The sequence below is a fragment of the Nicotiana tabacum genome, chromosome 22, assembly GCF_000715075.1.
Source record: "Nicotiana tabacum cultivar K326 chromosome 22, ASM71507v2, whole genome shotgun sequence".
Lineage (NCBI taxonomy): Eukaryota > Viridiplantae > Streptophyta > Magnoliopsida > Solanales > Solanaceae > Nicotiana > Nicotiana tabacum.
Genome location: NC_134101.1, coordinates 32,206,690 through 32,221,670, shown reverse-complemented (window position 1 = coordinate 32,221,670; position 14,981 = coordinate 32,206,690). Strand labels below are relative to the sequence as shown.

At 39.9% G+C, this 14,981-nt stretch overlaps 1 protein-coding gene and 1 long non-coding RNA gene across 2 annotated transcripts; one reads left to right on the top strand and one right to left on the bottom strand.

Moving 5' to 3' along the window:
- Nucleotides 1-737: 737 nt before the first annotated feature.
- LOC142176511 (uncharacterized) lies at nt 738-4,145 on the top strand. The gene is made up of 2 exons (XR_012705170.1): nt 738-2,452; nt 2,571-4,145. It is a non-coding gene; the product is annotated as an uncharacterized LOC142176511 (long non-coding RNA).
- Nucleotides 3,834-7,181, bottom strand: LOC107794000 (uncharacterized). The gene is made up of 2 exons (XM_016616447.2): nt 4,221-7,181; nt 3,834-4,110 (listed from the first exon to the last, which is right to left on the bottom strand). The coding sequence occupies exons 1-2, from the start codon at nt 4,528-4,530 to the stop codon at nt 3,998-4,000; spliced, it is 423 nt and encodes a 140-aa protein (XP_016471933.1). The 5' UTR covers nt 4,531-7,181; the 3' UTR covers nt 3,834-3,997.
- Nucleotides 7,182-14,981: the final 7,800 nt, after the last annotated feature.

Here is a 14,981-nt window from a genome sequence, read left to right as displayed (position 1 = left end):
CATTCTATTTGGACGGTGAGGCCCGCGAATGGTATCGGTGGTAGTTCCGCAACAAGAAACTGAGTGATTGGCCTCATTTTGCCCTGAAAGTGACGATCCGATTTCAGAAGCGTTCCTTACTTCCACCAGAGGGTCGTTTATCAAAGCTCCGACCGACGTCCACCGTCGTTGAGTTCCAAGCTCGATTTGAATCAATTGCCAATGAAACTAATGACGTTCCGGAATCGTGGTTAGTTCCTGTGTTTACTTCGGGCCTTAGAGCTGATATGTAGACGGCTGTTTTGGCCCATAAGCCCAAAACATTAGATGAGGTCTTTGACTTGGCCCATACCCATGAGTAGAGAATTGTATTGGAGTGGGGAGGGTCGCTGCAACTAGTTTTTCCTAGATCCCCACCCCTCCTACCAACCCTACTTTCTCTACACAAAGTAATTCCCACACTCGTCTTCCAATTAAACGTCTTTCACCAGTCGAGGTTCAGCAACGTCGGGAATAAGGGTTGTGCTTCCATTGTGATGAGAAGTACTCCGCGGGCCATAAGTGTAAGACTCCCCCGCAACTATTATTGCTCGAACACGAAGTCCTCGAGCAGGATCCTCTACCTGATGTAACTATGACAGATGAAATATTGGCCGATGAGCTTCAAAATTTGGAGGTGATGCATCATTCTGCCATTTCTTACCACTGATTCTACGCTTCGATTCACTGGCTATATTCAGAACTCACAAGTGCACCAATGCAAGTCATGCTTGACAATGAAAGCACACACAACTTTATTCAAAATAGTGTGGCTAATTTCCTTCGATTGGCTGTAGAACCCATTCCTCCCTTCTCAGTTATGGTAGGAAGTGGGCAATGTCTTCAATGTGCAGGCCTTGTCCGCCAAGTTCCGCTTAGCATTCAAGGGTGTCTTCTGACCATGGATTTCTTTGTCCTGCCTATGTATGGCTCTGACATTGTCTTAGGAATTTCGTGGATTGCTACTTTGGGTCGTGTGGTGACTGACTATGGCCAGTGGGTATTGAATTTGTGTTGAATGACAAGCAGGTCCAGTGGCTAGGTGAGTCATTTCCAGATGTGCAACCGGTCCAACTTCAGTGCTTAAGGCGCATTTTCACTACAGATGCTATTGATACCTATTATCATTTGGAGTTAATTGGCGTTTCACTTCCGAAGTCCCCTGATCCTCCCCCGACATTGTCTACTTTATTGGAGTCATTCGAAGATAGTTTTACTAAGCCACATAGTCTACCACCTGCGAAACCCTTCTCTTCCCCTATGTTGCTTGTTTGTAAGAAGGATGGCTCTCGGCGTTTTGTGTTGATTATAGGGCCTTGAATGCTATCACCATACGAGATAGATTCCCAATTCCCACAGTTGATGAATTATTTGACGAATTACATGGTGCAAGGTATTTTTCTAAACTCGATTTTCTGTCCGAGTATCATCAGATTCGAGGGAAACCAGAGGACATTGCAAAGACTGCATTTCGCACACACGAGGGCCATTATGAATTTTTGGTAATGCCTTTGGGCTTTCCAATGCACCCTCCACCTTCCAAGCTACGATGAATTCTGTGTTTTGCCCCTTTTTGCGGCGATTTGTATTGGTATGTTTGACGACATTCTGGTTTATAGCCCATCATGGGAGCTTCATTTGGACCACCTCCAGTCTGTTCCATCCACGTTGAGGCAATACAAGTTGGTTGCTAAGTTCACTAAATGCATGTTCGGTCAGGAGACAATGGACTATGTAGGTCATGTGTTATCACAACAAGGGTTATCAGTGGATCCTACAAAGATTACCACTATTCAACAGTGGCCCGTGCCTCGCAATTTTAAGGAGGTTTGCAGTTTTTTGGGGCTCGCCGGATATTACTGGCGTTTCATCCGTAACTATGCTATGATTGCTAGCCCATTGACAGATTTGTTGCGTCATGACTCTTACTCTTGGACCCCCTAGCTCAAACTGCCTTTGAGACTCTTAAGAATTATCTCAGCTCTACGCCAGTGTTGGCTTTACCTGACTTCACTCAACCATTTCAAGTTGAAACTGATGCATCAGGGACCATCATTGGGGTTGTTCTCTCTCAGAGAGGTCATCCAATTGCATATTTTAGTCTAAGGCTCTGTCCTCGAATGCAGAAGGCTTCTACTTATGTGCGAGAAATGTTGTCTATCACTCAAGCTGTTAGTAAGTGGCGCCAATATCTATTGGGGAGACTCTTCACCATCATCACTGATCAGCAAGCACTTAAGAACCTCACTAATCAAGTAATACAAACTGCGGAGCAACAAAAATGGTTGGGTAGGGTTATGATTTTAATATTATGTACAGACCGGGGAAGCACAACCTCGTCGCAGATGCCTTGTCTCGAACGCCAACTGCTTCCCTTATGGCTATTTCTAGTCAATCCTTTCAGTTGTTTGACACATTACGCCAAGCAAACAAGGTGCATCCCGAATTATTGTCTATTCACCATGGCCTTCAATCTGATCCTACTGCATATCCCGATTATTTATTTCGTGACAGACTCTTATTCTTTAAAAGTCGTTTGGTACTGCCTACAGATTCGCCACTTTGTTTACACTTATTCCATGAGTTCCACTCTTCACCAATCGGGGGACATTCTGGCATTGCTCGTACCTTTCATCGCTTATCCTCAAATTTTTATTGGAAAACCATACGGCATGACATCAAAGTGTTTATAGCTACTTGTCCTACTTGCCAGCAAATGAAGGATCTACATCATTATCCAGCTGGCTTATTACAGACCCTACCGATTCCAGAACAAGTCTTTGAGGAGATCACCATGGATTTTGCGACTTGCTTGCCTCTATCTCGTGGCAAGACAACCATCATTACAATAGTTGACAAATTATTGAAATATGGCCACTTTATACCCTTTCCAACTACTTTCACGGCCCTGACTGTTGCGGAGGCTTTTGTTTCTCCCATCATCAAGCTTCATGGTCCTCCGAAGTCCATTGTCACTAATCGTGACCCCTGTTTCTTACATGTGTTATGGAAGGAACTAAACCGACTCCAGAGAACATCTTTAGCCATGAGCACTGCTTATCATCCCCAGACGGATGGCCAATCTGAGGTCCTCAATAAATGTGTTGAGCAGTATTTACGTTGCTACATCACTGCTTCTCCAAAGGATTGGGTCAGCATTCTTCCTTGGGCGGAGTACTGGTACAATACTTCTTTTTAAACCTCGGCAGGTATGTCTCTTTTTTGGCCTTGTATGGCCACACTCCTCCCACTATAGCTCGTTTTGTTCTGGATGGCAGTTCTCACAACCTAGTGGAACAGTTCTTCCTGCGTCGTGATGAGGTCCTAGAGGCCCTCAAGGCAGATTTACTACGTGCTCAGAGTCGTATGAAGAAGTTTGCTGATCGAAAGTGCACGGATGTCATGCCGCAGGTTAGGATTGGGCATATGTTAAATTGCAGCCTTATAAACAACATTCTTTGTGTTCCCATTAGAAGCACAAGATGGATAGGAAGTATTTTGGACCCTTCAAGGTGTTGCGACACATTGGTCTAGTGGCTTACAAATTAGACTTACCCGAGGTGGCTTCAATTCATCCTGTCTTCCATATTTCAATGCTCAAGAAGTGTGCAGGAAAACCTGAACAACAAATCACTCCCTTGCATCTCAAAAACTCTTCTTCTACTGCTACGGGCGTGAACCTTGTGGACAAGGTTCATTGTTTGGATGTGAGTAATGTTATGAACACCGATAGAGCTAAAAATGCACATGCACCTGACCAAGTCAGCAGCCAGATCAGCACTCCTCAAGTAACAGAAAATGTGAGGCACAACATAAGAGTAAAAAAAAACATCCAACAAAATTAATAGACTTTGTTTGGCAGCAGAGTGCTGGAATACGTGAAGTGTGAAGAAAGAAAATAGGATTTAGCATTCCCTATAAATACCTAGTAGAATAAGAATTGCATGACGTTTGTATTATATGAAAGTTCTGTATCCTCTCATCTCCCTTCTCTCCGTGTCTTCTCATCTCCCTTCTCTCCGTGTCTTCTCATCCCCATTCTTGTGGTGTTTGAGTTCTCTGTAATTTCCTTTAACTGAGTTGTTCCTATTACTGCCAATTTATCAATACAATATACTTTGGTGTTATTTGAGTTTGTACAAGAACATGCTGGTTTTTTTAGCTCTTACACCAGTATTTTCTATTATGTGCATGCACTATACCTCGATCATTAATCGTTTGAACCCCAGGAGCATTTTGTGCAATATAATGATTTTGTAGAGCAGAACCAACAACCTGGTAAATCGTCACTAAAGTAGTAGCAGCTGGAATGTCACGAGGGAGTTTAGAAACAGGTTTCTGTTGATCACTACTCAGTTGCCCAATTTCTATATCATCAACCTTACCACTCCTACCTCTTTGATCAACCGGTGTAACCTCTTGTTGTTCATTACCATTAGTATCTTGAATCAAACCTGTACCATGACCAATAACACCAGCTGGGACAGTCTGAACAACAACATCAGTCCCCATCACACTAGGATTAGGATTGTCCTTCTCATTTGTTGTGCCTACCACCAAAACGTGTGAAGACCTTCCTGGTTCAGCATCAACTAAGTTCCCTATAGTTTTAGCAAGCTCAAAATTTTGTTATTTCTTTGCATTCAAAAAGTCCCTGGCATCACCTTGTAATGTTTCAATATTTTGAACATCTTCCTCGACTAGATCATCCACATCATGAGTTGATGCTATTGTTTTTCCTTTCAAACGATGACACTCTGTATCCTCATGACCTTGGTGTTTACAATGCAGCAATATGACGACAAATTATCATAAACAATTTCCTAGAACTCCTCTACTATCTTACCAGTTGTAGAATCAACATATTGAAGTCGCACCTTCTCAGGAAGTTTGTCCATTAAATCCAGAATCACCTTCACTCTTGTTATGCTTGGACGAGATCTTATTTGAGTTGCCTTATCAATGGAAAAGGGTTTTCCCATAGCAGACGCAATGGATAATAAAGCTTTCTTTGCAAAAAACTCCGGTGACCAGTGTGGTAGTGAAATCGAAATCACTACCTTGGTAAATCCAATGGACCATGAAAACACACTAACCTGATGCTCCTTCCCCTTGTGCGTATTATATGTGACTGATCTTGTCAAACCATTGACGAAATCATCATATTGATCAACTCTTAGCAACAGTTGTCTAGGAGAAATCCAATCAAATAATGCCCTTTAATACCAAAACGTTTTGGTAGTAGAGTTCTTACCGTTGCTAAATCTGGGCCACCGGTTGAAAGCTTCACAACACTGGCTTGATGAAGACCTTCTTCCTTTGCAAATTCATGTCGTTCATCAATAGTTAACTAAAGAGTTGGAATTCCGTGGATAATTTCGACTGGTTTTAGGTTAGTTTTGGGGAAAGATGAATCTGCTAGATTTGTATGTAAGCGTGTAGCATAGGAAATTGATTGGCTAGGGTTTATGGACAAATCTTTAGGGTTTGAGGCAGCCTCTCCCACAGCAAAAGGCTGGGGAGAGATTAATGCATCCATGGCTGCTAAGTCTCCATAGAATCGCCAAGAAAGGAGAGAGAATAGAGCTTTTTGCAGGGGTTTGACTTTTTGCATTTTTTTTCAACTTCCCCTTTTGTAATAACACTTGAATTATCAAACCCGGACAAGGACCGTGCTTTTGGTATGACCTTATCATTAGGTTGGATTTCATTCACCACCCTTAGTAAAATGATATTCACTAAGCTACCTAGATCAATCAAAACTCGTTTTACATTAGTATCATATACAAGTAAAGATATTACCAGCACATCGTTGTGAGGAATCATCAAGCTGTCCGCATCCTCATCGTTGAATGTTATACTGTCGCTATCCAAGACTTGGTGAACTCGCTTTCCATGAGTGACCGTGAATTTTGATGTCTTTTTCGCGGCTGTATATTTTATTTCATTAACCTCATCTCCTCTAGTTATAACGTTGGCTATTCTTTTTGGTGATGGAGGTTTCAGGGGCTATTGTCTGATCTTCATGTATGATTGTCTCCCTTTTTCACTAAACAGATCAGTAAGATAACCCTGCTTCAATAAATGCTCGACCTTTCCTTGCAGAAGCCTACAATCTACTGTTCTATGGCCATGATCATTCTGAAACTCGCATCACAAATCTGGATTTTTTTTTCTTGGATATGATCTCATTCCTTTAGACCATCGCATCTGCACCTTATCTCCAATACCTCTTAACACATCCACTAACTCGTAGGTGTTGATGTTAAAGGTGTAATCTCCTATTCTTGCTCGCGTCTTTTGCCTTGGTATTGAATCGAATCATGCATTCTCCTGTTTAGATCGAGAATCTTTCCCTACAGGTCTCATGTACGGCTCGTACCTATTTTTACCAGACCTCCTTTCTGATTCTGAATGTCTCGATCCTGGTCTTTCATCGGCCCTTGGCTGTGCGACCGTATCTTTTTCTATCTACAGTTTCGTATTGTACCTGTTGTACACATTGTTCCAAGTTGTTACAGAAAATTCTCGCAAACTTTCTTTCCACCTCCTCATGGCTTCTGAACTTTTCTCGTTCAAGTTGCTTGCGAATGACATAGCTGCCTAGTTATCAGGTACTCGAGGTAACATCATCCTCTCTTGCTGGAATCTATCTATGAATTCCCTAAGCAATTTTGTACTCCCTTGTTTAACCTTAAAGATGTCTTCCATCATTTTTTTAACTTTTTGAGCTCCCAAATATGCTTTTATAAATGAATCTGCAAGCTTAGCAAAAGAATAAATAGAATTTCTAGGTAAAATAGAATACCCTTTGTGAGTGTTTCACTAAACGTTTTTAACCAAAACCGATTTGATTTCCTGTTTGGTTTAATCATTGCCTTCCACGCCGGTAGTGAACGCAATTACGTGATCTCGAGGGTCAGTTGTTCCGTTATATTTGGGAATTTCAAGCATTTTAAACTTTTCGGGAATTGGTAAAGGTGTCGCACTTGTCTTCCAGGGTTATTGTGAATATTTTTCAATATCCACCCCTTTGATCACAGGGGGTACACCAGGTATCTGCTCTATACGATTATTTTATTCCTTCAACTGTTTCTACAAAGTTAGTACTAAACTTTGTAAATTAGAATTATTTGGTGTACCTGACCCTCCATCACGAGATTCATTAGGAATTTCTCCACTTCCAGAATTATCAAGCCCTGAACGCGGGTTTTCCAAAGTCGTTGTATTAATTGGTGGAGGAGTTTGCGCTGCATTAGTGATGGTAGGCTATAATCTCGTGTTTTAGTCACTTATTGCTCTCTAATTTACTGTACTTTATTCATGTTTGAGCTTTAATTGATAGTGTTTTGTACTTATTATGTGTTTTATGCCTTGTAGGAGTAATTCTTAGCTATGTAGATGTTATGGAATGAATTCGAGTGATTTGGAGCATTGAAGCCTGAGTAAAAGCCCAAGGGATTAAGCTAACGATTCCAAAAATTGATCTCGTTCAATTTCACACCTCAAAATCAAGGTTATGAAACGGTCGAATGCAATAATAGTACCCAACAATTATCGGGATCGATATCCACAGGGAGCTATATATGGGAGTTAGGAGTATACACTGTAGTATGTGAGTTTAACTATCTTACTTTACATTTCTACAAATCTGGGTTGTTTCTATGTCTAATTAAAAGCTAAGATTGCAAAGTTAAGAAGTAAAACTAAGAGAATTATTTTTGTTATTTTTCAAGTTTTGTAAAAAGCCTAAGGCTATGATCATCACCTAGGTATTTGACTTATGGTATATAGACCTCAGTGCTTGTTTTATTGATCGGGGTGTATTATAGCTATCAACTCTTAATCACCCACTCAATACCTCTCGATCAGAGAGTGATATTGCCCAATTTAACTTTTTCAAGTCGAAATAGGTATTGCAAAAAACGGTTGATAAAAGCTCAAGTCGGGTTATTACTATCTCTAGGTTGAAACCTTTAATTGGGATTATAAATCTCTCGATTGACCCAATTTCTTGTTAGCCAAGTTGTCTTAGACTAAGTCTCTTTCTCAAGTAGAGACTAAGTCAAATAGGCATGAACTAATATTTACAACCATTAATTTTATAAATTAAATCATTAACAAGGTTAAATAATAAACACTCAACCATAAACAAGCATTAAGTTAAACACCCATAAGGTTTATACACTAGGGTTGGGTCACAACCCTAGTAAAAAACTAGGTACTCATGCTTGAAATTGAAGAAATAAAAGAAGAAATGATAATTAAATTCATATTGTGAAATCAATATGATAAAATCTATGTTAAAATATTCTAAAATATGAAAAACTACTAAAAGAAGTAAAGAGAAATGGTTACTGTAGCTGCTGATGTCAAAAGTTGACCTAATTTCGTGAAACTCTTCTATTTATACAAAACTGACAATTTCGGACAAAAATGCTCATCGGAAGATTCTACGGCCGCACAATTCCATGTACGGTCCGCAGATTTCTTCAACTTGTCAGGAACTGGAGGTTTGCGGCTGCATAATTCTGATCTGCGGCCGTGAGGCATTCTTTCTACGGTCCACAGATTTGTAAATGCAGCCGCAACTTGGTCTTCTGTGATCTGCACTTTTACGTCTGCGGCCGCAAGGCACTTCTTCTATAGCCGCACAATTCCTGTGTGGTCCGCACTTCTGAGGGGCTTGGAAACTTGGGAATTTGCATATTCTCTCAACTTTATTCCTAGCCCATCTTTTGCGGACGCACAATTCATGTGCGGTCCGCACTTTGCACAAAAGTTTGCTGGACTTTCCTTCATCATCTGCGGCCGCAGATGCAATTCTGCGGTCCGCACTTTGTGAGCTTCTGTGCCTTTTGTTTCCTTGAGTTTAGATTACTTCTTTTTGAGTTGGATTTCATCTCGGGAGTCCATCTTCCAATATTCCTGCAATTTAGCATATTTCATCAGTTTTGGGAATACAATTCAATGCTTTTAGACTAAAACAAAAGCTAAAATGTGCTAATAAGTAGTCAAAATTCTCACTTATCAGGGGTCGAGGACCAAGTCTGGACGTCAAAAATCGAGATTCAATCTATACTCTGAGAAAAGTCCACAACCGCGGCGCGTGGCGCTATGCGACTGCCCAATTCTCTGCTGCCTGTCAGAATCAACTCTTTGGATTTCCCCACTAATGCCCCGCATGGTGCGTCACCCCATGCGGTGTGCCTATGCAATATTTATCGAGTAAATAACCTATTTCGGCTAGAAGAAGGTGGTTTCATTTAGGCCCGACCCTTCTTAGTATAAATACATGAAAAAATATTATTTTCTGGACTTTTGACATACTTTAGACTTAAGGAAGCTAAGGAGGAGTTGGAGAAGCAAAACCACAAGGATTTCATCATTCCTTCCTCACTTAAGACCGTTTGGATCAAATTTATATTTTCCTATACTTTAATTATATTTGTGATGAATTTCTCCATGTCTATGGAGTATTTCTCTTTAGGGTTTGGTAGATTTGGTATAGTGATGATTGTTTGTGGATTATAACTCTAGTTTTATGTATTGAATTATTTTTGGATGATTTAATTATTGCATCTTTATTCACTTGTTCATGTAATCGAGAGAGGCATAACTTGTGATATCTTTGCATTATATTGTTGGTTGAGTTCATTAGTTCTTCTTAGTAATCGAAAGAGGCTAGTTGAATCATTGAATAAACCTAGTTAGGAGGATAATCGAAAGAGATTTTCCTAAAGACCAATCCACTACGCATTCTTGCATATCTTCACGTGCTTAAATTGGTTCATCTCGTAAGGTTAAGACTTAATCGAGAGAGGAGTTTTTGCTGAATGTTTGAACTAATAATTGAATGAATTCAAGAGACTCACTTAAACATTAGAAGTGAATTATCTAAAGTTAGATCCCAAATAATTATCTTGCACCTATCCTATCAAAACAGTATCTTCTCCCACTGATAACCTTCTTTGCTTGTTCCCTGTTTTAATTGTCACTAGTCAATAGCTTCAGATTTTTAGTTAATTTTAGTATAAATTATATAAATCTCAACTGTTGATTATCTTGAATAGCAATCAAACTAGAAACTACGAGAATACTATTTAAATCAAATCTCTGTGTGATACGATATTTTACTATACTATATTTGATTAGTGATGTGTGGCTATAATTCCATAGTTTCGTACATTATGTGCCTTGCATTTTACATGCTTTAATGATAAATTACACTTTATTTGTGCATAATAAAATCTATTTTATGTGTAGGTGAATTGGAGATGAAAGTAGAGCAAAAGGGATACTTAAACATTGAAAGTGTGCTCAAGAACAGTGAAAAGGAGAGACCAGGCTTTAGCATGGCGAGGCCAGCCTAAGGCCAGGCTGGACCAAGCTTTAGCCTGGCGAGGCCAGCCAAATTTCAGGCGTTAGGCTGGCGACGCCAGGCCTAACGCCAGGTCCAATCCAAGTTTTTGAAGACTTAATTCGTTCCGGGTTTTGACTAGGACCCAACCCACACGTTTAGGGTTTCTTCTACACATATAAATAGACCTAAAACACCACTTGGAAGAGGTCTATCAGTAGCCACGTTTTTGGGCAACTAGAGGCAAGAAGAACTGGTGGAATCACCTCTTGGGAGTTAGAATCATCTATTTCTACATCTTTTTATCTTTACTCTGTATTTTAATTATGCAAAATATTTGGGATATTGTTACTATGAGTATGAGTAGCTAACTTTCTAATCTAGGGTTTTGATGGAACCTATTGAAGGATGATTTTCTTGTTATGTTAATATAGATTTGCTGTAGTATTTTCTCTATTTGTTCAACTATATTATTCTTGTAGTTGATTGAAGGGCTCTCAATTAGCTGTGCCTATTTAGTATGTATTACTCAGGAGAGAGTGTATATTTAGGTAGTTGTTGAACAACATCACTCCAAAACGTATATGAGGGATCAATACGGAGGTTTAAAGGTGGGTTTAGGGATAACGAAACCTTAGTGTGATCTGAGTGAGCTGTGCTTAATGCTAGCTAGCGTAATTCGGGAGAATATGTCTAGTAAATTGTGGTAATTACTCGGGAGAGAGTTACGACAGTTAGAGTGCTCATGGTCGATAGAGAAGACTTAGGAAAATTTGTAGAAAACGTAGCGGAAAAGATTCTGACAATAGGGAAAATCACAACTCTAGACCTCTTTAGTCTTGTATAGAATTTCATCCATGTTAGTTGATAATTTTACTGCTTTATAATATTTGCTAGTTAATTAGTAGAAATAAAAATTAAATCTTTATAACTAGAAAATTATTCGAACTTGTGTTTCTTTGCAATATTGAACAACTGTAGCTAAGCCTTAGTTCTCTGTGGGATTCGACTCCAGACTTATAAACCGGATTATATTTGTAAAGACCGCTTAGTCCATTTTATAAGGCATAGCTGGGCGTGATCAATTAGCGAGCATAATTTTAAGTATGTGTTTCAAGCTCGTCAATTGGGTAATCCTCTAACAAAAGCTTGCAGTGCACTGTTCACGTGTTCCGCAATCAACTACTTTAGAGCGTCTTGTTCCACGGTTTGGTCGTTTCCCTGCTGATCATCAGCGCGTGAAGTACCTTTCAGATGAACTTCCACGGGACTGTTGAGGGGATCTCATAGGTGTGTGGTGTGGTGGAGTTGCACCTTGTTGGTTCAGCTGGTTGTTGTCATTAACGGTTGACATACTTGGTTGTTAAACATTGGAAAGTGAACAGATTATCAGATTTCTGGTAACATAACCAATTTGTTTAACCCAAAAATAGATTTCTCGGTCAAATTCAATATCTAAAAGAAATTGGGTTACTGATAACGAAGATTTAATTCATTTTTCCAACAATTTGGAAGAATACATCAAGGAATGAAAATAATTGACAAAGAAAATATGAAATGAACTGATAATCACTCCCAAAATTACGGCTTAGTTGAGAGTAAAGTAAAGAATAACTGCATAAATTTCAGTAATTGTCTCTTGCCATTACAAATGAGATTTCAGTCCTTATATAGGAGCATACAATTATAACGGTTCCCTTACTTAATTCGGGCTCACTAATGGTATTAATTGCCTTGATTGCCCGTTACCATATATAACCGTAACGGAAACATTTATGATTAAAGATTCCTTGTAACTGTACTGATTTTCCTTCCTTATTTATGATAGGTTCGTGTATTTTCCCTTCTTCACAATCTTTATTCATTTCGTTCCCTTTTCTCCTTTTAAAACTATCAGGTCCGATTTTTTCCCTCAGTGTAACCCCATGGGTGCTTCTTCGTGCCTTTTCCGCATTCTTTAACTCGCCTAATTAAGAACGTCACTTTCATTATATCGATATTCCACGTACCATGCCCTGTCAACTTGTTGATAGTCCACGTGTCATGTCTTTTTTCCACCAATACAAAATTTGTAAAACAAGAATATCTTTTCATTAATCCCACAAGTAGCTCGATTAGTAATCTTTTGATATATGTAAAATACAAATCTAATAAAATAATACTTTTGATTAATCCCCCAACTGTCTTAGTTAGTTATCTTTCCCGCAATTTAGTTTCAATAATCAAACACAGAAACTGCTCAAAGCCTAATCATTAACTATTTCCTCCCGTCCCAAATAGAAGAACGACGGGAATCAGGACTTTGGGTACTATAGCATTAACATATTTAACTTTTTTTTTATGAATTCATACTTGAATTTCTTAGTTTTGTTATATTATGATTTAGAAGTTTACAAAGTACTTTAAGTTATATACACCGTTGGTTTAAAATTTTTTACATTATCAGGTCACCTAAAAAATATATTCACGTAAGTGCCCTTATAATGTGGGATTTGTAATCTTAAAAATAAGACAATTTAAAATGACCTGATGGTATAAAAAATTCTTATACTAACGATATACTCCCTCCATTCACTTTTACTTGTCCAGTATTCTAAAAATAGATTTTTACTTTTACTTGTCACTTTTAGCATGTCAAGAGAAGACAATTTTTTTTTCCTGTTATACCCACAATATTAATTACTCATTTCAAATCATTTTCTTAAATCTATTAAAAAGATGCATCAATTAATATGGGTATCATGGTAAATTATGCACTTTATTTATCATGGGAAATCTATTAATATTGCTTCTCCTCCACAACAACAACCTCTTCAGCCTTTGAGTTAAAAGTTGCCTCCAAATAGTTTGCTCGTTCGACAGAGGAAGACTCGCACTCGGTAGCATCAAGAGAAGCATCTTGATATTTAGTCCACCTAGCCTTTGCATCTTGAAGTTGTGCATGTAGCCGAGTGGCTTCTTGGCTATGAGGCATCACATCCTGCTCACTCTGTTGCAACCGGGCCTCAAGCTTGGCCGCTTCAGCAACCTTCGCCTCTAGTACCATGAGGTGTGCGATGAGTTGATTCTTCTCGACCAACAGTTGATCCCGCTCAGACATTAGTCCCTCTTTGTCAAGGATAAATCTCTGAAGGCCCTCGAAATGAGGAAGGTTGCTTGTTAAACAAATATCAAAGTCAGAAACCTTACTGTAACAGTCAAATAGAAACAAACAGTAAAAAGAACAAGTACAATACCGTTGTTGCATTGTGCATGGCGTTATTTAACATACACTCCCCCTGAAAGAGAGTGTATTTTTTTCTTCTCTTTTTCTAGAGCTAGCGGCTTCAGGTAATTGGAGAGCTCCACCGACCTGGACAACAGGTGGCACTCCTTTGAGATCGAGAGAGAAACGCTCCTCCTCCCTTGGGGCTCTACAGAAGGGGGTGAATAGTTGTGCCCCAAATTCCCGTGGTCAGGGGAATAGGAAGGAGGGACATCCTCCTCTCGAGCGTCTGGGACGATGGGGGAGATGTAGCAGTTGCTGGTGATGAGGGAACAATTGGTGTAGATGGAGATGAAGCTGATAGTGTTGTAGGTTGAGAAGCAACTGCGGTAGAAGCAATGCTATTTGTTGGTTGCTCACCAACCGAAGGCAGAGGAGGCCCGGTATCCGACCTCATTGGACTGGAAGCAACAACTGGGACCGAAAATAGAGAATCAACATTCTCCACTAAGTGAAATTCTCCCAGAGTACTCGCGGAATCACCCTCGATTGGGTTCTAAGCTCTCCAGATTGAGCATTCTGTTGAGCTGATGAAGATTGTTGTCTCCTTTGGAGGGAAGCCTCTTCATCACTGGCTTCCCTATCATCGTCAATGACCATAGTGGCTGCGACTAGCTCAGACGTGGTTTTCTTTGCTTTCTTATTTTTATCCCCGGTCGAGGAAGAACACCACTTTTTTGGTTGCTTGTTCTCTAGCGGGGGACTTCGAGAAGAAGCTCCTGCACCGGAAGCAGACCCGAGGGCACCGGTCCGGGTGAGAGCCTCCGCAACAACCTTGCAGCCTTTGCAGGATCGACCAAAGCATCCTCCTCCGGGCTGGAAACAGAACCCTGCGGAAGACCTGAATCAAACAAGAAGGTGGGGTTAGCATGTTTTCTTATGTACAAAGGTGGAATGAAGGAAATGCCAGTTTACCGTGGGTCTTGGCCCTCCACCCGTATTTGGGGGCCAACTTCTTCCACCGGCTGCTTACTGGTGTAGTGATGTCCAGAATCTTCTGAACCCATCGGTCATGGACTTGAACCTTGTAACAACTCGACCGGTTGTTTTGAGTATTACAACCCCGTTCCCCCATTTACTACTCAATTTGTGCTTTATAATTGTTATGTGACTTGCCGGAGTAATTGGTTCGGGTTCGGTGAGGTTTTGGAATAAAAATTGAAACACTTAGTTCTAAGGTTTAAAGTTTAAGTTGAAATAGTAACCGGATGTCGACTTATGTGTAAACCACCCCGGAATAGAGTTTTGATGATTCCAATAGTTCCGTATGGTAATTTTGGACTTGGAAGCGTGTCCGGAAAATTATTTGGAAGTTAGTAGTTAAATTAGGCTTGAAAT